This window comes from Gossypium hirsutum, chromosome D09 (assembly GCF_007990345.1).
Source record: "Gossypium hirsutum isolate 1008001.06 chromosome D09, Gossypium_hirsutum_v2.1, whole genome shotgun sequence".
NCBI lineage: Eukaryota > Viridiplantae > Streptophyta > Magnoliopsida > Malvales > Malvaceae > Gossypium > Gossypium hirsutum.
The window spans coordinates 44,388,248-44,409,517 of NC_053445.1; the positions used below are offsets into that span (position 1 = coordinate 44,388,248).

At 31.8% G+C, this 21,270-nt stretch overlaps 3 protein-coding genes across 3 annotated transcripts; all 3 read left to right on the top strand.

Annotated features, from left to right (window-relative positions):
- Window positions 1-3,986: 3,986 nt before the first annotated feature.
- LOC107908168 (probable 2-oxoglutarate-dependent dioxygenase SLC1) lies at window positions 3,987-5,650 on the top strand. The gene is made up of 4 exons (XM_041100820.1): window positions 3,987-4,482; window positions 4,572-4,819; window positions 4,917-5,268; window positions 5,359-5,650. Exons 1-4 carry the CDS (start codon window positions 4,165-4,167, stop codon window positions 5,602-5,604), a joined length of 1,164 nt encoding a protein of 387 aa, XP_040956754.1. The 5' UTR covers window positions 3,987-4,164; the 3' UTR covers window positions 5,605-5,650.
- A 6,278-nt stretch (window positions 5,651-11,928) lies between these two features.
- Window positions 11,929-15,378, top strand: LOC121220931 (sporulation-specific protein 15). The gene is made up of 6 exons (XM_041100821.1): window positions 11,929-12,142; window positions 12,237-12,422; window positions 12,571-12,693; window positions 13,316-13,353; window positions 13,446-13,602; window positions 13,684-15,378. Exons 1-6 carry the CDS (start codon window positions 12,047-12,049, stop codon window positions 15,376-15,378), a joined length of 2,295 nt encoding a protein of 764 aa, XP_040956755.1. The 5' UTR covers window positions 11,929-12,046.
- Window positions 15,373-17,480, top strand: LOC121220932 (hyaluronan mediated motility receptor). Its single transcript, XM_041100822.1, has 3 exons — window positions 15,373-16,364; window positions 16,493-16,584; window positions 16,686-17,480. Exons 1-3 carry the CDS (start codon window positions 15,459-15,461, stop codon window positions 16,936-16,938), a joined length of 1,251 nt encoding a protein of 416 aa, XP_040956756.1. The 5' UTR covers window positions 15,373-15,458; the 3' UTR covers window positions 16,939-17,480.
- The last annotated feature ends 3,790 nt before the right edge of the window (window positions 17,481-21,270 follow it).

Here is a 21,270-nt window from a genome sequence, read left to right on the forward strand (position 1 = left end):
GCCATCGAGCCCGTTGCTTGTAAATGGACACTAAAAATTGGACTATTATTTTTATTATTATTTTTGTATTTAATATTTAATTTGGGCTAGGCAAATTTGGGTTATTACACCTAAATGAAAGGTGTTAAGTATGATTTCAGATCTCACAACTCAAAAATTGAGATTTGATCGACCTTTGACTAAAATATAATTTTGTTAATCGTAATAATTAACTAAACAAAGAAATAATGATAAAAATAAAATTATCATCTTCCTCAATGCAAAAAGACGTTCCTGGCTCTTCTAATTTTCAGTTGTTAAGCTTAGCATTTTGCTCCTACACAAATTCTTAAAGATAAAATTAGATAGTTATCGAAATAAAATATAATGGATAAAACTTAACCTTAATAAATATTTTTATAAATAATATTTAAATAAAAATAATAAAAATGAAATAATCTTAAGATTTAAAAAGTGAACAACGGACAGCTATTGGATCTTCGAATGTTCCAAATACATTTGAGGATCCTACAGAAGTTCAAAGTAATTTTACATTTAATTTACATGCGTGTTGACTTATAATTGATTTATTTTTCAAATTCTTATATTATAATATACCATTTTTCAGCTGAAAATGGTGGGACGCGCAGAGGTCGAGGACGTACGTTACTTAGAGAGCTATACGAGTTAGATCCAGTCGAGCGTGTCAAAGTTGGACGAAACAGTTTTGGTTAGCCTGTTGGAACAGAAGCTCGACTTTTAGCAAGATACTTGGGCATTTTAGCACGAAATGCGAATATGTTGCCTATCAACTACGAGTCATGGCATAAAATGCCCGATAGTAACAAAAACCAAGCCCTCGATAATATTAAGGTAACAAAACATTAATGTCATCTGTAATACTTAGGTTTAAGTTTCATTTATAGTTACTTTCTTAACTTGTGTTTTTGTAGGCGAGGTTTGCTTTAGAGGTCTCAGATACTTATGTAAAGAAGGCATTGGGAAAAAGATGGAGAGACCATAAAAGTACTCTAAAGAAAGATTATTATAAGACAAAAACAACTCTCGAAGAGAAATTGCAAAATGTCCCGCCAGGTATGCTGAGGTACCAATGGGAAGAAGCGATTAGATTTTGGCAATCGAAGAAAGGCGAGGTATGACGTACTTCCAAACTCTTGTAATTATTTTGGTTTATAGTATTTACTATTTACGTACTAAAAATTTCATAACGTAAGATCGTGAACGAGTTGGAAAAAGCAACAGGCAGAAACAGAAATTCACTCACACTGCCGGGTCGAAAAGTTTTGCATGTGTAGCTGAGGCGAATGTATTTTTAATTTTTTAATATTCTCAAATATGTATAACTTTCTATTAAATAATATTTTTACTACTATATTTTAGGAACGGTCGTCCGGTCAAAAAGTTGGACGCCTTCAACTTTTTGAAATTACACATAAGAAGAAAGATGGATCTGCTATAACTCCTGAAGCTGGTGAAATTATGGTATGTTTACTTAATACGATTTGACTTGTTTTAGTTATTTATAATGTTTATTTTCTAATGGTTTAATTCATTGCTTCTAATGCGACTATTGTTAAGTTATGTTGCATTTTTTTAATATATATTGCATTCCTAACTATGTGATTTATTTATTAGGAAAAACTAAAGGATAAAAAGGCGGAGTACGAAGCGATTGCTTCCAGTGAGAGTTCTGTTCATCTTGAAGACATTGATAACCAGATTATTGCTAAAGTTTTGGGTCCTGAAAGGTATGGTCGGGTTAGATTTCAAGGATCTTTTATTAACCCAACCCAATATTTTGGATCTAGCTCGCGGCAATACATGCCTTCGGCGAGTCAGTCTCAAGCTGAAGTTCAGAGGTTAAAAGACCAGATGACTCAGATGCAAACGACCACAATTGAGGTTCAAAAGAAATATGAAGAACTCCAGCTATAACTTAAAGCAGAGGCGGCAGCAAGGGAAGAAGAGGCGGCAGCGAGGGCAGCAGAGGCAACAGCGAGGGAAGCAGAGTAGAGCAGAAAGTACGACGAACTCCAACGGCAGCTTCAAGATATGCTGAAGATATTTCAACAATCGTAACGTCTGCCGTCATAGTGTATTGTATAAATATTTTTATCATCAGACTTTTTAACATTTTTGTAAAAATAATATGAATTATATTTTATTTATTGATATTAATATTATTTTATTCGTTTAATTTAAAATATTATATAAATTTATTGCTTTTGTCTGGTTTAAATTAGGTTGTTTTTGATTTGTTGCTACAGGATGGCTGATAATATAAAAAAATTAATTCTGCAAAAATCTCAAAATTAGTGGCGTTTTTAGGAAAAGCGCCGCTAAAGGTCATCAAACAATAGCGGCGTTTGTGAGCTAAGCGCCGCTAAAGAACATGTTCTTTTGCGGCGTTTGTTAGTGAAGCGTCGCTAAAGAACATGCTCTTTAGCGGCGTTTGGTGGTAAAGAACATGTTCTTTAGCGGCGTTTATTTCTATAAACGTCGTAAACGTTGGCGACGTTGACAACAGCGGCATTTTTTGCGACGTTTTCGAAAGCGCCGCAAATATGTTTAGTGGCGCTAAAAAGCAGCGCCCCTAAAGGCCTAAAAAAACGCCACTAAAAACCTGTTTTGGTGTAGTGACCCCATGTGATAGCTTGATGGTCAATGGTGTTTACTGTCTTAGGTGTGGCTTGGGTTTGAGTCACGCTAGTTATGTTGGTTTGTTTGAGCTTTGCTCATTCACCAAAAAAAAAAGTCTTATATGTCAAATTATTGCTCTCATGCTCAAAGTTTTCATGTGACTCCATATTTTCACTTGTTTTCCACATTTTGGAATCGCATTACACATACATAGAAATTAAACAATACACACCAAAATTAATAGCATCATGCTTAAAAAATTATCAAAATAAAGCACATAAACATGTCGATTTGAAACAATATCAATACTTAAAATTGACTACATGAATCCAAATGCATAATAAATGCATTATTAAAAATCAAACATAAAAATTGAAAACAAATACGGAATCGTATGCTCAAATAATCTTCCAATAAATCACAACAACCATAAAATTGGAATTAATTGAATGATTGTATCTATCTAAAACCTCTAGATATTAAGAGACAACAAAAGAAAATTAAGAAAAGTCAAATCTACTTAAATTCCCACCCATTACTAAACCTAATTATCCAAGCCAAAACAACAGATGAATAATAATTACGGAATAAGTATAAAATTTATACACAAATTTAGATTCAATGTGTATTTTGGTACACAAAACTTTAATTTTGTATAATTATATATATGAAACTTGAATTATGCAATATATCAATATAAAATGATGTTAATTCGATAATGTTAGCGATTTGTGAAAATTGAATCAAAGTTTATGTATGACATTATACATTAGATCAAAATTCATGTATAATTTTAAAATTTATTCCTAATAATTGTCTAAAACACATAAAACCTTTTTAATTTGTTATAAAATTAAGAAACCGACAATGCAATAATATGTGGCGCTGTAAGAAGGGTAAAAGACATTGGAAACTTGAGTCTCACTAATATCTATTGTATTCTGGTTAGGATGAAGGTGGTTAGCTGGTCAAACATAGATGCATAGGGCTGCCAACGGTATATGGCTGATACTTTGGCTATAACAGGGGTCCGTATGAGTTACGGTTAATTGCTTGGAGCTGCTGTGTTTCTGAGTGTTTTTGTACCGTTAGGTGTATTATGTTTTTACGCTGTTTATACTGAACATGGTACCTCTCTAGTCCCTGCAGCCCCTTTTTGTAGGGTAGCTTTTTTTAGTAACCAAAAAATTAAAATTAAAATCGTCAACGGTTTTTGTTTACGTAGCAATAGTAGTAGAATTAGTCGTCGTTGTTTCTTAAGGTAGGATTCCTAAATCCGAAGCCGGTTTCTCCAAAAACTGGCTTCTGTTTCTTTCCTATAAATAGATTACCCAACAAAAGCCCTCTTCTTCATCTCTATCACACGGTCGCTTGCTTACAAATCTCACTGTCAGTTCCTTTCTTTTCTGTTATTTTAAGGTGGGTTAATTAGTCACACTAGTCAGCTTTCTCTTTTCATTATTCAGTTGTCTTTCTTTATTTCTTATACACACATGCAAACAATAAAATTAAACGACATCGTGAATGGTGATTGACTGTAAATGTTTTCGACAGAAATATTTCATGACTCCCCCGGAAATGGCAATGACAAACGACGATGCAAAAGAAGCTAATGAGTTCCAGAAAGGAGTAAGGCATCTTCTTGAGAATGGAGTTAGAAAACTTCCTAGTAAGTATGTATTGCCGTTATCTGATCGACCCAGTGTGGATAAAGAGCAGCCAACTGTGGCTAAATCTAGTCTTAAACTGCCCATAATTGATTTTGCTGAATTACAAGGCCCGAACCGGTCCCAAGTCCTCAACTCCCTCTCCTCTGCTTGTGAAGAATATGGGTTTTTTCAGGTACCTTCCAGGCCACAAAGTTTTGTTAAGAAAAAATGATTTTTGTTTTCAACTATTAAACGGGTCTCTAAATGCTTTGTGAAATTCAGGTAGTGAATCATGGGATCCCCATTGAAGTTATAAGAAGCATGATTGACGTGAGCGCCAGGTTCTTCAATCTCCCATACGAGGAAAGATCCAAGTACATGTCTTCCGACATGGCCGCACCTGTTCGATATGGAACAAGCATGAATCAGAACAAAGATGCTGTGTTTTGTTGGAGAGACTTCTTGAAGCTTGTCTGCCATCCATTGTCTGATGTTGTCTCTCATTGGCCTTCTTCTCCCATGGACTTCAGGTAAAGATAAAAACAACCATTCTATTTTATAATAATAATAATAATAATAATCAGCACCTTTATATGATGATTTTAATTGTTTTTGTTAATTTAACAGGGAATCGGTGGCCACCTACGCAAAAGAAACAAAGTACTTGTTTCTAAGAATAATGGAGGCCATCCTAGAGAGCTTGGGCCTGTGGGGTGCCACCAAAGATGACAGGACACCAGAAAATGATGAAATCCTAAAGCAATTGGGTGGTGGAAGCCAGCTAATGGTGGTTAACTGTTTCCCTCCATGCCCTGAACCTGACCTCACCTTAGGAATGCCACCACACTCGGATTATGGATTCTTAACCCTTCTTCTCCAAGATGATGTTGAAGGTTTACAGATTCAATACAAAGGAGAATGGATCACCGTTGAACCAATGCACAATTCTTTTGTTGTCAACATTGGTGATCACCTTGAGGTAAGCATTAACCGATCATAGTGTGTCGATGATAACCGAAAAATATTGTTGGTGTTGACTTTAGTTTTGTTTCTTTGTTATTATGATTAGATATTCAGCAACGGCAGATACAAAAGTGTGTTGCATAGAGTTTTTGTGAATCCTGCTAAGCTTCGGCTATCAGTGGCCTTATTGCATAGCCTACCTTTCGGTTACATGGTTAGGCCGTCGCCGAAACTAATTGACGACGCTAATCCAAGGCGCTACAAAGATACAGATTTTGCCACTTTTCTCCATTACATCTCAACCTGTGAGCCCAAGAAAAAAAACTTCTTGGAGTCTAGGAAATTTACCTGACTACTTCCTTTTGTACAACATCTATATTAATAAATTGGATTATGTCCCCCGTGATGGTATGTAATTGTTATTTATTTATTTATTTTTCCTTAGGTCAACTCTAAGGAGAAAAAAGAAAAAGAAACCAAAAAAGATTAGCTCACTTCCCTACGTTATACATACTACGTTCCAATGACGAACAAGACAAATGGGCAGTTGGACGAGCAGAAAGTTTGAACAAATGTAATATATTTGTTCATATGATAAATAGTATTAAGGAAAGACTTAATTAATCAGGTAAATTCTTTTGTTTTCTTCCATTAAATCATACCCAATTTGTATTTTTGGAATTTTTTTTTACACATTACGCTATCGGTATTCTATTCCCAAAATGAAAATTAGAGCATCAGTATTAAACTTTGGGAGACATAAGCCAAATAAGTAGCCTACTTCTAAGCACTCTTTAAAATAAACAAGAATAAAATAAATGGCTTGAGATTAGCTTAATCCGTAATTTTAGGGCCTATTTTAGAATTTTCTTTTTGTTTTATTTATTTTTATTGATAAAAAATATTTTTAGCCAAATAAATGGCTTTTTTGTTTCATATTGTTGTCAAAGAGTGTTTGTAAAAAATTAATATGTTCATTTTAAACATGATATTATAAAATAAAAAAATTAATTTAAATAATATTCAAATTCATTAATATTATGATAGATGAAATATCAGTCTAAATACTTTTATACAACTAATATAAATTGTATAAATAGATATTAAAACCTAACTCTGTTAATACAAATGTAATAAGTGATGCAATAATTGACCTCTTTATTATTGTTACTTCTACTGTGTCGTATTATTATTTTCGGTATAATAATAAATATTTATTTAGTTTGTTATAAATTAATTTATGATAAATTTTAATATTTTTAAATCATTAATATAAATTATTTACAAATTTAATTTTTATAATTTATAGTTAACATAAGTATTCTGACATCCAACCTTGCTTTTAAAAAACCAAAAGTTTGAAAATTTAGTTTTTTTTTATAAAAAAAAAGAAGTAAAACAAGATACTACATAAAAATAGAAAAAGAAAGATAGCTATGAACGAGTCAACAAATTCACCCATTCTAACTCTCTTAATAATATTGGAAGAAGACTTAAAATTATATGAATTTGGCTTTTATTTGCTTATATATAATATTTTTATTTAATACATTCCATTTATTGAATTTTCAAAACAAAATTAATTCTTCAATTATTTTCATCTTAAAATATTTTATTTGAAAGGATAGTTTTGTAGTTAAGATGGCCATAACATGCATGAACTTTAATTTATTTTTTAATAAAAGTAAAACAATATATTTATTTAAAAGATATTTTTTAAATATTTAACATGTATTTAAATTAAAATTTAATTAGATTGTTCTTAAAATAAAAAGGCAACTAGTTAGAAATATTATTAAATAAAAAACTAATAAAAATATAAATAAGAAAAAAGTAATTTCATTTCTAAAAATAATTTTACCTTTTTAACTACATTTATAAGCTAACCAGAATATCCTTTATTTTTATCATATCATTATATTCCCATTTAAAAATAATTATTATAATTTAATAGAAATGACTTGAATAGAATTCTAAACATAAAATATAGGGAAAAAAGTTATGATAATTATAATTTATCATTATTAGTTAAAAAAAAATTTACTTAAACAAAAGTTGTGCTAATTTTATTTTTTTTAAATTGTGTTAATATCTTGATGTAAGATAAAATTATTATTTTTATAGAATTCTAAGCATATTAATTGTCAATTAATAATAGAGCTAATTATGTTAATTATCACTTTTAAATGCTTTAATTATTATTAAAAAATTATATTATAATATTTAATTCGTAAGTAATATATTTTAATTATATTCACTAATTAAAATAAAATATTAGTAAACACTATTTTTTGCAATTAAAAGTACAATATTTAAAAAACTAATTAAATATTACACGTGAAATCACATGCAATGCATGTAACATTAAAATCTAGTTAAAGAGAAATAATTATAAAAAAAATTATATTATCAAGAAAGTTGAAAATTTTTATAACCAAACATAAATTTCACTTTTTTATTTATTAAACTTTTTTAAAAATAATCATTTTTCATCTTATAAAATGTACATATACGAATAAATTAGGCCATTATATCATGGCTCATTGGCTTATCACACGAGCTTCACGTCATCATGATTTGAAGCATTGGATATAAGCTTATCCATTGGAGGTGTAATTTGCCGTGATTAAAACTTTTATCAAATATTTATTTGATGCGAATTTAAATTGAGTTATTTTATCTTACTTTTAACATTAAATTAAAAAAGAAAGAAAGAAAGAAAATACAGTGCTGTTACTTCTGACGAAATCAAAACTTGAATTCTTTTTATTATTAAATATTGTTGGGCTTTCAAGGAAATCTTAGTACTACGTATTCTATAGATAGAGTTGCACGTAAACTCCCACCGTCTACCCTTTAGGTCAAACTTTAAAACTTAAGATGGCCATGATGTTTTTTAAACACCTGGTGGAACTTTTCGTTTAAGAAATCTATAAAGAAAGGAGCACTAGATGCAAATATAAAAACACATGCATGCATTTACATAAATATCATAGTAACATAGGATATTAACATGATATGCTGAAATATATAAATCTTTTAAATTTACATGAAAGTATATATCTATATTTATATTAAATATTAAGCATTTGATTGAATTAATCCAACATCAGTTTATTTAAGTAATAATAAATATATTCTTATTTTATAAAATAAATTATATTATTTTTATCCTTTTATGTCTTTTGTATAAAAAATTATCCACAAAATAGAATTTGAACTCAAATCTTTATAACATTTATATTTAATCATTTCAAACAAAATGTAAGTTATTATTTATATAAACATAATCTAGTACAATTTTAAATGTTTTTTTAAAACTTTCTTCCGTGACTTCTTTATTTAAATGTAAAATAAGATCCTAATAAATCTCTTCATCTAACTCTTATTAAATCAATATTTTGTCTTTCACACAATACACGTGCAAATTTGTGGGTTTCTTTTCTTTATTAATTTTACTTTTAGAACATGAGGAAGAAGAGACTGAAAGCTTTGAATGTGGGAGCAAAGGGAGAGAGGAGCCTAGGCTGCAGTGGTGTCCAATGGTAATCATGAAAGTGGTCTAAGTTGTGATGGCTTGTAGCCGACGTATTTCTGTTGGCGTTTGTGCCACACGGGGGAAAGTGAGACAATAGTTGTAGGCTAGACTCATGGCTGCCATTCACTCTTCCACGTCGCTACCTAGATAATTCAAGTTTGGGTAAACTACCTAATCACTCGAGTTTGTCGACATTTCTATTTTACTCTCCCTTTCAAAAATTTGTTATTTTAGTCATTTTTATTTAATAAATTTTTAATTTCAGCTATTCTCGGTAGATAAATTGTCAATTTTAATTACTCTATTATTAAAATAAATTTATCACCAAACGGAATGTTGATATGATATGATATGATATAATAATAAAATTGACTTTCAATGTTTACCCATTTTATCAATTTAATCTTGATTTAAAAAATTAACCATTAATATTTACACATTATATCAATTTATTCATGATTCTAAAATTAAGAAAATATAAATTAAAATTAGACTCAATACATTGGATGACATCGGAGATAGGATGGATCAAACTCAATACAAATATTGTTAATGCTTCGATTGAAGGAGTTTTTAGAGACTCTTGCGCGAATTGGCTATGTAGTTTTGCTATGATGACCGACAAAGATAAATTTTCAAGGTCGAATCAAGAGCTGTTTTAGAAGAACTCACCATAGCGTGAGAGATTGATTTTAGGCAGTTGGAGTTGAAATATGATAAAACTTTGTTAGTCGAAATATTCCTAGCTAGAAATGCTGCAAATAGTAAGATGTCGGAGTTGCGCTTGATCTATAAACTCTTATGTCGCAACTGGAAAGTGCGAATTCGACATATTCCTAGAAATCACAACAAAGTTACTGATCATATGGCTAAAATTGCCAGCTTAAATTACAATAGATTGCAATTTTTTGAAGAGTCTCCGATCTGGTTCAAAGAACTACTTAATGACGATCTTGATAGTATGTCCAATATCGCCCGTTAGTGTTTTCTTTATTTTATAGTTGATTTTTGTTGTATTTTTTCTACCGAAAGAAAATAAAAAGATTTAAGGCTATTAATTATTGATAGTATTTTATATTTACAATATGCCTATTAATTATTGATTTTATTAATTTAAATTTTTTACTTCATATAATAATATTATTTTTAAAGGCTAACAATAAATATACAAAAATTAAATTAAATGTTTATATATTAATAATATATATCAGCCCTGGAGATTGGTTATTTGGTTTTTGCAGGAATATAGGTTCCTGCTCGGCCTATGAAGCAGAGCTTCGGGGAATTGTGGACGGGTTAACTTTGGTGTCGCAAAGAGGTTGTAGACGAGTACTTGTGGACTCTGACAATCTGTCTGCTATTAACGATACTAATAGGTATAATGCTGTTGTTAGAAAGTAGAAACTGCTCGATCATTCGAAGCATCACTGATTTCTGTAGGCGTGCATGGGAAATTCATTTCTGCCATGTTCCTCGCGAAGCAAACAAAGCTACTGATTTTATGTTCAGGCAATTTCAGGTATCTATTTCAATTTGCAAACTTTCGAAAATCCTTCTACTGGATTACACCATTTGCTTCTTGAACACTAGCCAAGTGTTTCTTGTATTAGACAATACGGTATTTTACCTTAAAACACCATATGTTATTATTTTTTATCGGTTTGTAATTTTTTTAATTTTTTCGACTATTCATTAATTAGTATTACATGTCTTTAATTAATCGGAATTTATTATTTTTTTCTTTTTCGATATAATACAATTTTCTACACTACCACCACACAGGTGAATTTATGGAGCATGACTCCTGTAAATTCTCTTCACCCAATAAACCTATTTTTGGAGTTGTTAGAAGTAAATGTTATCATATTTGTGTGAATATATTAAATTAGATTACACTCTATTTATAAGAAATTAGAATTTATAAAGAATAGCTACTCCTTTAATAATTACAATTTTTATGCATTTATTTTGTGATTTCTAAATGCAGCTAAATTAATTGTATATGGTAAAAGCACGTCAACACACGAGCTTTTTCTAGATTAGGAGGCTGGGATCTATTCAACTTTCTATTTTGGGCTTATCCCATACATTTTTGTTTTGGGCTTATGACATTGTTTTTGGGTTTTTTTTTTCTTTTGAGTTAGTTTACAACTACAATACACTGAAATATAACCAGGGCGGAGTCACGGGTCGGCACCATTAAAATGAAAAAAAATTATTTATATCCTTTACAATTTATAAAATATTTAAATTACATTTTAACTCTTAGAAAATGATAAAAATTTGATTTGATTCTTTAAAAATTATAAAGATTTAGATTACTAAAACATTGAGATTACATTTTTATTATCGTAAAAATATATAATTTAATTCCGCTCATCCAAAAAAAAATTTTCTAGCTCCACCACTAAATATAACACAAATATAAATATAAAGTAGAATTAAATTAATATAATAAAAATTGATTAAAAATTAAAATAAATCGAATTAAAATTAGCTCATCGAACTAAAATTCATACATAATGAAATTGAAGATTCGCATACGATAATTAAACATAATGAGACTCGAATTTTAATATTTTTTTTAGTATTAATTTAATATGAATATATGAATCGATGAAGTTAATATTCACAATACAAAACGAAGTGGACTATATTTTCCATTCTATATTAACTGAATTTTTTACAAATGTTTCATTTTAAAATGAACAAGAAAATGTGCTATTATTTTTATGTTATAATACCTAAACTTACAGCGGCAAATTCAAGAAAAAGAATTGGCATATTTATAAGTAAAATACAAAAAAAAAAGAAAAAAAAACATATTGGTATTATCTCCTTATGATGATGGCAGTTGAATCTTTGTTTGTCCAACCAACTATCCTTGGTGTACGTTAGAGTTTTGTCTCATGGTAGGCAATTAGATCCAGTTTGTTTGGGGCACTTGCTTATTCATCAACCAATTATTTTGAGCCACCTCAAAAGTCTTGTTTCAAAGTTGACTTAATGTACACGTGTCGTTGTGTTGGAACGGTCATAGTATGAACTTCAGTACACCGGAGTGTTCCTCTGCATGGGAAACAAAGACAATAATAAAGTTAACAAGTATGCTTCACAACAATGACTGGCAAGCTAACAATCTCCTTTTAGTCCAGTAATTCAATAGTTTGTAGTGTTTTTGCTACGCTATCTCTGAAAGTTTTCCTGATTAACTCAGACCGAAACAGATTTAGAAAAGAAAAGTGCTGGAAAAACAATGTTCAGGTTGCATAAAACAAGGCCAACACCGCCGCCAAGTAATAAATCAGGGGAAAAGATAGATTTTACGTTCTCCAATTTCAAACTGGTTCAGGTAATCATTCATTTCGTCTTCATCTTGTTCTTCTTCTATGTTCCATTTTACTTGCATTATATGTGTGTGTGTGTTTTCTGGTGTTTTTGTATAGGTACCAAAAGGATGGGACAGGTTGATCATGTCGATAATCTCAATGGAGAATGGGAAAACCATGGCAAAGACAAGCAAAACAGTAGTTCGAAATGGGAGTTGTCAATGGACAGAGACTTTGTCGGAATCTATTTGGGTTTCAAAAACAGAGATGGAAGATTGTTTCTTCAAGCTTGTTGTTGCAATGGTAACTTTGTTAATGAAATACTGTTGGATCTTTGTTTACAGTTCTGTATATAGTTGTTGGAACATGATCTGAACATGTTCGATTCAATTAAGGTGACAAATTAGATGATAAAAGAAGGTTGAAAAGAAAATGAATATTGAAATTGTAGGGATCAGCAAGATCTAGCATTCTTGGAGAGGCGACAGTGAATATGACAGGCTATATAAATTCAACCATCACTGTTCCGGTCTCATTGCCATTAAAAAAATGCAACCATGGGACAGTTTTGCAGGTGATTTTTCGACCATCTTTTTTCTTCTCTATTATTATTATTTGTTTTTTTACATTAAATGCATACCATTTAATTAGAAACATGAAGACAAAGGAGCCATTTGCTCGGTTCGGTAGTGGCTGGACCCGTTTTAAGGCGGTGGGGGCTGCCCATGGTAGTCAAGGTCTAATGAGTAAACCTCTTTTCCACTATCGCTAAATAGCATGCATTCATTGGGTTGGGTATGGCCCCTGTATCACACATCATATTTTATTTAACATTTTATAACTTGGAACACATGACCAACAGTTGCATTAAAAACATAAGCTGGTACTCGTAATGATGATTTGATAGAAATATTTTCATATAAACAGATTTTGATGTTGGTTAGTATTATGGACATCACTTCAGTTTTAGCTGGTAGTTGTAAGCTGTTAGAAGATTCAAGTTTGGTCGAAACAAATAAAAAAGTGAAAGAGATATCTTAGGAAGATGGTTACCTCCTAAGTAATTTAGATTTTAGAGCAAATTTAATTACATGAACTAAATTAAAGTAGGACTTTTGATAATATGAATGAAACATAAAATTGAAACACAGTTGTGTTTTTCTAACGAATATTACACTTGTGATTCTGATATGCAGATGAAAATTCAATGTTTGACACCAAGACGAAAACCCATGTTCGTATCATTCCCTGCCCTTCCTTCCCTTGTTTTTTGTTTTCCTTTAAATGTTGTATTGGATCATAAACACTTGCAATGGATTATTTCAGGGACAATGAATCAAAGCAGACAAATTCCCATGAAGGTAATAGCACTGAACACTCTCCTGATCTAAGCCTTAACTCGGATGGTCCACAGAGGTTAATTGCAAATAGTGATGGGTCGTCCCCAAGTTCAGCCCCACGCCAAGAAGAACTCGTGAGTAGGGTACGTTAGAGTCTCATCCTGTTTTGTTGTTAAATCATATTTAATGACTGTATTAACAATGCTAAACTTCCATTACTGCAGGAAGCAAGTTTCTCAGCTTCTGATTCCCATTGCAGCTATGATTCAGCTGCAAGCAATTTGAATGGTGACACTCGGAGCCTGATGGGAATACAAGATTCTCCCATTTCCCACAATGGGAATTCTCACATTGATGACCATCTTTCTCATTCAAATCATTCATCGTTTGTTTCACAAAGCAGTTTCTCGGATACTAAGCAAGAGTTTTGTGCTGCATCAACTTTAAGAGCCACAGATCCTTCCAAGAATCTTCTTGAAGCAGCAGAGAAAACGATTGAAGAGCTTCATGCAGAAGCAAAGATGTGGGAGAGGAATGCGGACAAGTTAATGCTTGATTTGGACATGTTGAGGAAAGAATACTCTGACCAGTCTAAAAATCACGCAATTTTGGCTATGGAGCTCTCGGCAGCGAATGTGGAACGCAATGGACTACGAAAAGAAGTTGAACAGCTGAAAACGTTGTTGGAGAAATCAATGGCGAAACAACCAACCTATGAAGATTCAACATTTGAGGATGCTGGAGCAACCCTTTTGCACAAGGAACTGGAAAATGAAATTAAGTTCCTTAAAGAGTCTAATGACAGCCTCGCTTTGCAGTTGAAGAGGAGCCAAGATGCAAATGTTGAGCTTGTTTCAGTTCTTCAGGAGCTGGAACAGACCATAGAAAAGCAAAAAGTTCAAATGGGGACTATTACAGCCCTGCAATCACAGGTGAGTGAATTGGAGAACTGTATGCAGCTAAATTCAGAGGAAAACAGCAACTTAATGATACAGCTTCAACAATCAAGGGAATCAGAGAAGAATTTGCAGGCCGAGGTCCAATATCTTGAACAGATGAAAAACAAAGAAAGTGATGCCCTTTTGGATATTGAGGAGGAATACAAGACTAAGTTAGCAGCTAAAGAAAGAGAAATCATTGGTTTGAAAGTAAAGCTATCCGAGTCTCGAAAGGAAGGAAATTTCGCGAATCCGGAGTCTCGAAATGCCCACGACGCACCTCTGATCAGAGAAATTGAAGCCTTAAAAGTAAAACTAGAGGAGTTAGAAACTGACTGCAATGAGCTGACTGATGAAAATCTTGAATTGCTACTCAAGATAAAGGAAACAAATAACAATGTCAATGGAGGAGTTGCTTCCAATGATTTTTCATCTGATGAGATTTCAGCTAAGCTTGCAATGAGTGAACAGAAGTCAGAAATGCTTTTCCTGGAAGAGAAACTAAGAAAGAAAATTCTGAGGGAGATTCAAAGTGATTATAACAGTTACATTCTGGAACTTGAAACTCAGACAACAGAACTGGAAGCTAAAGGAACTGAAGTAGTGAAGGAGTTAGCTCAGAAAAGGACTGAAATGCAAACACTGGAGGCTACTTTGCTGTCAAAGGAAGAGGAGAACATGGAGCTTAGAATGAATCAGAGTAAACTGCAGGATATGCATCATCAGTTGTTGGCTGCTGAAGATAAGTGTGAATATCTGAGAAGAGAAAATACAAAGTTACAAGCAACTAATGAGACACTCATTGAAGAATGCAATTCACTTAACAAATCAGCTGAAGAGTTGAGGAAGGAGAAGTCAGAATTGGAAGAGCATTGTGCTCAGTTGGAGGCCAAATTAAAAGAATGCAGCAAAAAAGTTGAAGTTTTGGACCAAAATCTAACTTTGGTGATTGAAGACTTTGCATCAAAAGAGAAAAACTAACATTGGAATTAAATGCAATTCATGATAAGAGCAAGAAACTTGAGGCAAAACTGAAGCTTGAAGAAAGCTCCTGGAACCAAATGTATTTGGAGAAGACCAATGAAGTTGAGAATCTTGTACTAGAGGTGGAAAACCTTGGTAAGCAACTCTCTGCAGCACATCATGAGAAAGAGAAAACAGCTTGTGAAATTTCTGGTTTACAAGCAGATAAAGTTAGACTGGAGTTGGCTCTTGAAGAAGCTCAATCTAACCTGAAACTTACACAGAGTGAATTCAAGAAAATAGAAAGTGAAGCTAAAACACAAGTGGAAGACCTATTGGGTGAACTTACAGCTGCTAGAGAAAACCATGAAATACTGATGGCAGAACATGAAAAATCTTTGAAGTTGTTAGAGAGTTACAAATCCAGTGAAGGGAAACTTAAAACCGTTGTGAATGAGCTTGAACTAAAGCTAACTGTTTCTGAATATGAAAGGCAACAAGTATCAGAGCAATCTACAAATATGAAGGTTCAGCTGCTGAAGATAGAAAATCTTCAGGATGACATTTCGGCTCTGACAGATGAACGCAATGCGATTAAAGCCGATAAAGAGAATCTGGAAGCTTCATTGCATCTACTATCCAAAGAATGTCATGATCTGAAAGCAGAGAAAAATTACTCAATGCAGCAGATTTCTACCTTGCAAAAGGTGGTTTCAGAAATAGAGGACTATAAACATGATAAAATAGTCTTGGAAGAAAAACTTGTGCGGACGGAAGGCGATCTCGTGGCGAAACAGGCTTTATTAACGCGGGATGAAGAAATTAAAAACGAGCTTAATGAGATCAAGCAAACAAACAGGCAATTCCAGCAGCAAATTAAACAGCTTCAAGAGGAGAAAGATGAGCTTCTCATAAAAGCTCAAACCCTTGAAGAAAAATTGAAACTGAAAGTGGAAGAAAAACAGAAGCAGCGCCATTCCAATTCTCACAGAAACAAAAGAGAGGCAAGGAATCTACTGCCATTACGAAACCACATAGTTCCTTTGATTTAGAATTTACATCTTGGTTATTCGCATATGAATATTATGAACTGTTATAAATTCTGAATTTAGTTTTTCAGCTCTCTCTCCAGGATAGGCATTACGATTCCAATGAGGGAAGCCATGGAAATGAATTTGCCAGGGTCATGGAAGCCAATAACAAGTATAGAGTTCGTGTAAATAGGTGAGACTAGTAACATGTTACAGCATTAATAAAGCCCAGAATTTATCCTCCATGATGAAGTTTAACTCCATGACTTTTTCCTCCTATATGTCATCTTCCAGTTCCAGGTTATCAGAGGGTCGAAGAAGTCAATCAAATACTCCAAGAAAATCATCCATTGAAGGTGAAGTGGTGGCAAAAGAGAAATATGAACGTACAAAATCAACTCTAGAGGCAGAGTTAAGTGACATCCGCGAGCGTTATCTCCAAATGAGCCTTAAATACGCAGAAGTAGAAGCTCAACGTGAAGAACTTGTCATGAAGCTTAAAGGAGTGAAGAGCATTAGGAGGTTTTTCTTAAACCCTTCAAATTAACCAAATCTTCTTCTTTTTTTCCCTATAATTTGAAGTTTCATTTTCTCCCTACAAAATTCTTATAAAATACTGCTAGGTAGATTGCATTTTATCAAAATGGAAGAAAGTGTGTTTTTCTCCTGAGACAAACAACAAAGATGCTTATCTGGGTTTGTAACCAATAAAAAAGCCCAGAATCGGCACTTAACATGGCTGCCCGATTGAAGGACTTTATCTTATCAATGCAAAAGCTTTTGGTCCATTCACGTCAGCGACAATCTTGAGGCACATTTCCCATTCAGATTTAGAACTTAATCCCGTCTTTTGATGCAACATTTCGTTCTTTCTTGGGATCATACACTGATTTCCTGTTCATTTAACTACATCTTCGTTTTCTTCGAAAATAACTCCAGTTGAATGGAGAAAATATTCATAAAATTTTGGTAACTTTTTTTAATTTAGTTCCTAAATTTAGTGTCGTGTCATCATCTAAAAAAATATACTAATTTTTTATATTACATACATAGCATATGAATACATGTATTTATATTATTATTATTATTATTTTAATTGGAGATGGATTATTATGAATTTGAATAAAGGTAAAGAAACAACTTTGCCTTGAAAATTTATATGAATATCTTAAATATTGAATTCCCACAAATAAAAATTAGGGGAAACTACATAAATTGTCCTAAGTTTTATTTAAAATTATATTTTAATCATGCAACTGTCAAAATTTACATAATAATTACTAACGTTTTCAAATTGTTATATTTTTGCCACTCGGATGTTAACTTCCATTAAAAAAAAGTAATATTGCACCTTTAATTCAAAGGGCTAATAGCTAATTTGGTCCCTTAACTATAGTTAAAAAAAGCATTTTTAATATTTTAAAATTTTCTAATTATTGTTATTAAGAAAAATTTTAAACTACCAAAAGGATTTTTTAACTATAGCTCAGGGGCCAAATTAGCTATTAACCCTCTAAATTAAGGTGCAACATTACTTTTTTTATCAAAAGTTAACAACTGAGTGACAAAAATGTAACAATTTGATAACGTTAGTGACTATTATGTAGCTTTTAAAAGTTATGTGACCAAAATGTAATTTTAAACAAAGTTTAGGGATAGTTGATGTAGTTTACCAAAATTAATATTATTAATTGTTTTGAAATTAATGAAATTATAGTTACTCATCTATACTATTAATTAAGCTTTTGCCTAAGTTGGTGTCATGAGTCAACCGGACAACAACTCGATTTGAGAAAATATCTTTTTGTAATTAAAATAAGATATATTATTCGAAGATACTTTAATATTTTTATTTTAAAAAACAATAAAAATATGCATATGGTAGGATTTGATCCCACGCCAATTACATTAATAAAACCTTTAATTTAAAATTCAACTAAAGCTTTATTTTAATATTTTTGTACATTTTAATTTTATTATCATATATATTTCATGTGTTATTATCAATTAGTTTCAAACGATACATTTCGTTTTTATTGTATATTATTTTTAAACATTCATCTATGCTATAAATACTTGGTTTCCACACGTGTAGAATTTCTTATTAATAATGTTGTTGATTGAGTTGGTGTCACAAGTTAACTCGATACCAACTTAAGATTGATAACACCACCGTGGTAAACAGTTGTACCCTTATTTTTAATATGATGTGTTTGTATTTTGTTTTACTCACAATTTAATCTAATTTTTTCATTTTAATACCGTACATATTTCATTGGTATTATTAATTAGTTTCGAACCATACGTTTCATTATTTATTATATGTTATTTTCAAACACATTTTTACATTCTAAATACCTAGTTTCTATACTTATACGCATGTAATACCTAGTTTCACATAATATTTTTCCATGCAATGAAATATTTATCTTTTAGATTGTGTAGCCGGACCGGAATGCAATATAGCTCTTTTTACATTTGTATTTATCACTAAGAAAAACCTATAGTGTCTTAAAAGAGCTACGTGATCTACATTTCAATCTCATTCATCCTCTTTTAACTTTTAAAGTTGTGATAATTTTTCCTACCAAAACAATACATAATCCAACCAAAAAAAAAAACAGTTGTGATAAATTTGGCATCTACAAATTGATCGTGTAGTCCTATCCCGAAGGTTATGCAACATTCTCCACCATCCGCGATAAAAGCTAGTCATCACTTCATATAGCAGCTTGAAATAATATCAGAAATTCACAAGCAGAATTTTTCTCCTTGCAAGTGGCAGGAAGTGACTGGTTAACAAGCCCCACTCTAGAAACATGACTCTCGAGTCGCCACCAGATAAAACGACCCATAATATATCCCCATGTGATAAACAGGAAAGAGTAGCCATCGCAATTTAAAATCCCAGGGGCTTTGAAAAGAAACAAAAGGAAAAAGAGGGAGGTGTCATCATAATGTGGTGCAAATTAGGGTTGGTGGCAATGGCATATACTTTGGAAGATGCTGAAACTAGCAAACTCAACTTCACTCGATTCCCACTTCTCTTGTTTGCTTTTCTTTTATTAAAAAATAAGAAAGTAAATTTGATAATTCTGGAAACAATGTGAATATGATCTATAAAAAATAATTATAATAAGATACGGCATGAAAAAATAACATGAAATATATACACATAAAAAAATTATTAAAAAAATCATAAAAGATTATATAAAAACATTATATTAAATATGTTTTATGATAAAAAATAATATAAATATATGGAAGGGATTGATGTGACGACACACTTTTACTTAAAGTCACCGCACGCTTTTATTGCCCTTATGACCAAGGAAGATTTAAATTAATCCTATATCAACCCATGTACATAGCTTCAGTATCAGCCCTCTTATGTTCTGCACCATCATCACCAGGCCATCCCTGCCGATGGCTTGAAATGCTCAAATCAGGCAGGCAGGGGTGGCCAAGGCTTTCTTTTTCGCTGATGATGGCTCGTTTCCAACCAGGTAGCGTGGGAGTAAATGAAGAATTGAATTGTTCAAAAAACTGAATCCCCTTTCCTCAAATGGCAAATTCTCTTATAGGGCAACTTCGATCCTTTGGCAATTTTGGCTTTCTCTGCAACATTTCTCTTCCCTTCATTATATGATTTGCAGGGCTAGCTCGAGGTAACTTTCACCAGTGGGCGTCAGATTCTCTTATTATATATGTATTTGGTATGTATTTGTTTGTAGGCCAATGGCCAAGGTTTTAGTATGCTGCAGTATTGTCGTACCGAGTTGTATTTGCTGAATAAATTTGCTCTAAATAATGATTGCTGATGAGTGATAAGCTTGCTTATAAGGTCAATGGAAGCTTGTTCTAAGAAGAAAACACACCCAAGAACGCTTAGCAATGCCATAATAGTTACAGTAATATGGTACATTTATTTAAATCTTATCCCTTTTTCCTTGAAAAAACATAATTAAATGGGTCCATATGCTCTTACTTCAGAGAAATGGGATCCCTTTATGTTTTTATCTTCTTTTTTTGTTAATGCCATTTACGAAAAGACACGAGAGTCTAACCATGTGTTGGACATATGATCATCTTTATGCTTATGAATACTACTATTTGTTATATAAAAAAAGGGCCATTAATATACATATTTAAGGAGCCTAAGCTGACAATAAGGATTGGAAATCATCTTCATAAACATTCATATGGTGTTTAAATTATTTTGACCTTACCTCTTTGTGCAAGAGCTTTTAAGTTGTTGGGTTGTTTCCTTAGGAAGATTTCTTGGGATAGAATTAGAGTTGGCGAAACAATTCAAGTGTGAAAATTCTGAAAATTCTTTTGAATGAATCTAACATAAAATCGAATTCAATTTGAGTTGATTTTAAAATTAAAATTCGAGTTCAAAAAATTCAAACTTTGAGAAAAGAGCTCGAATTCAAGAAAACTCGAGTCTAGAAAAGAGCTCAAGCTTAAGAAAGCTTAATCCCATAACTATCCTTTCCTGAAATAAATTCAATCTTAAACTGAAAAATAATTAGTTTGCAGTTATGATAAACTAACTTTGTTTAAAGTTTGTTATAAACAATTAGAACCAAAACAGACAACTTAAGAAAAATGAGTAAAGAAAATAACTGACACAACCGATCTTTGTTTACACAATTCTGATATAAAGATTTTATGACTGCAGAGCCTCACTCAAGATAAATCTTTATTCAACCACCAGACACTTCAAGAATACAGTTCTTTCTTTATTGGCTAAAGCTCACAACTCTACATGCAGCATCGATAAAAAGCTAATGATCTCATGTTGAAAGGTCAACAAAGGTAGGAAGCAACTTGTTAAAAAGGTTGAGCAAGTTGCACCGAATGTTGAAAAGTT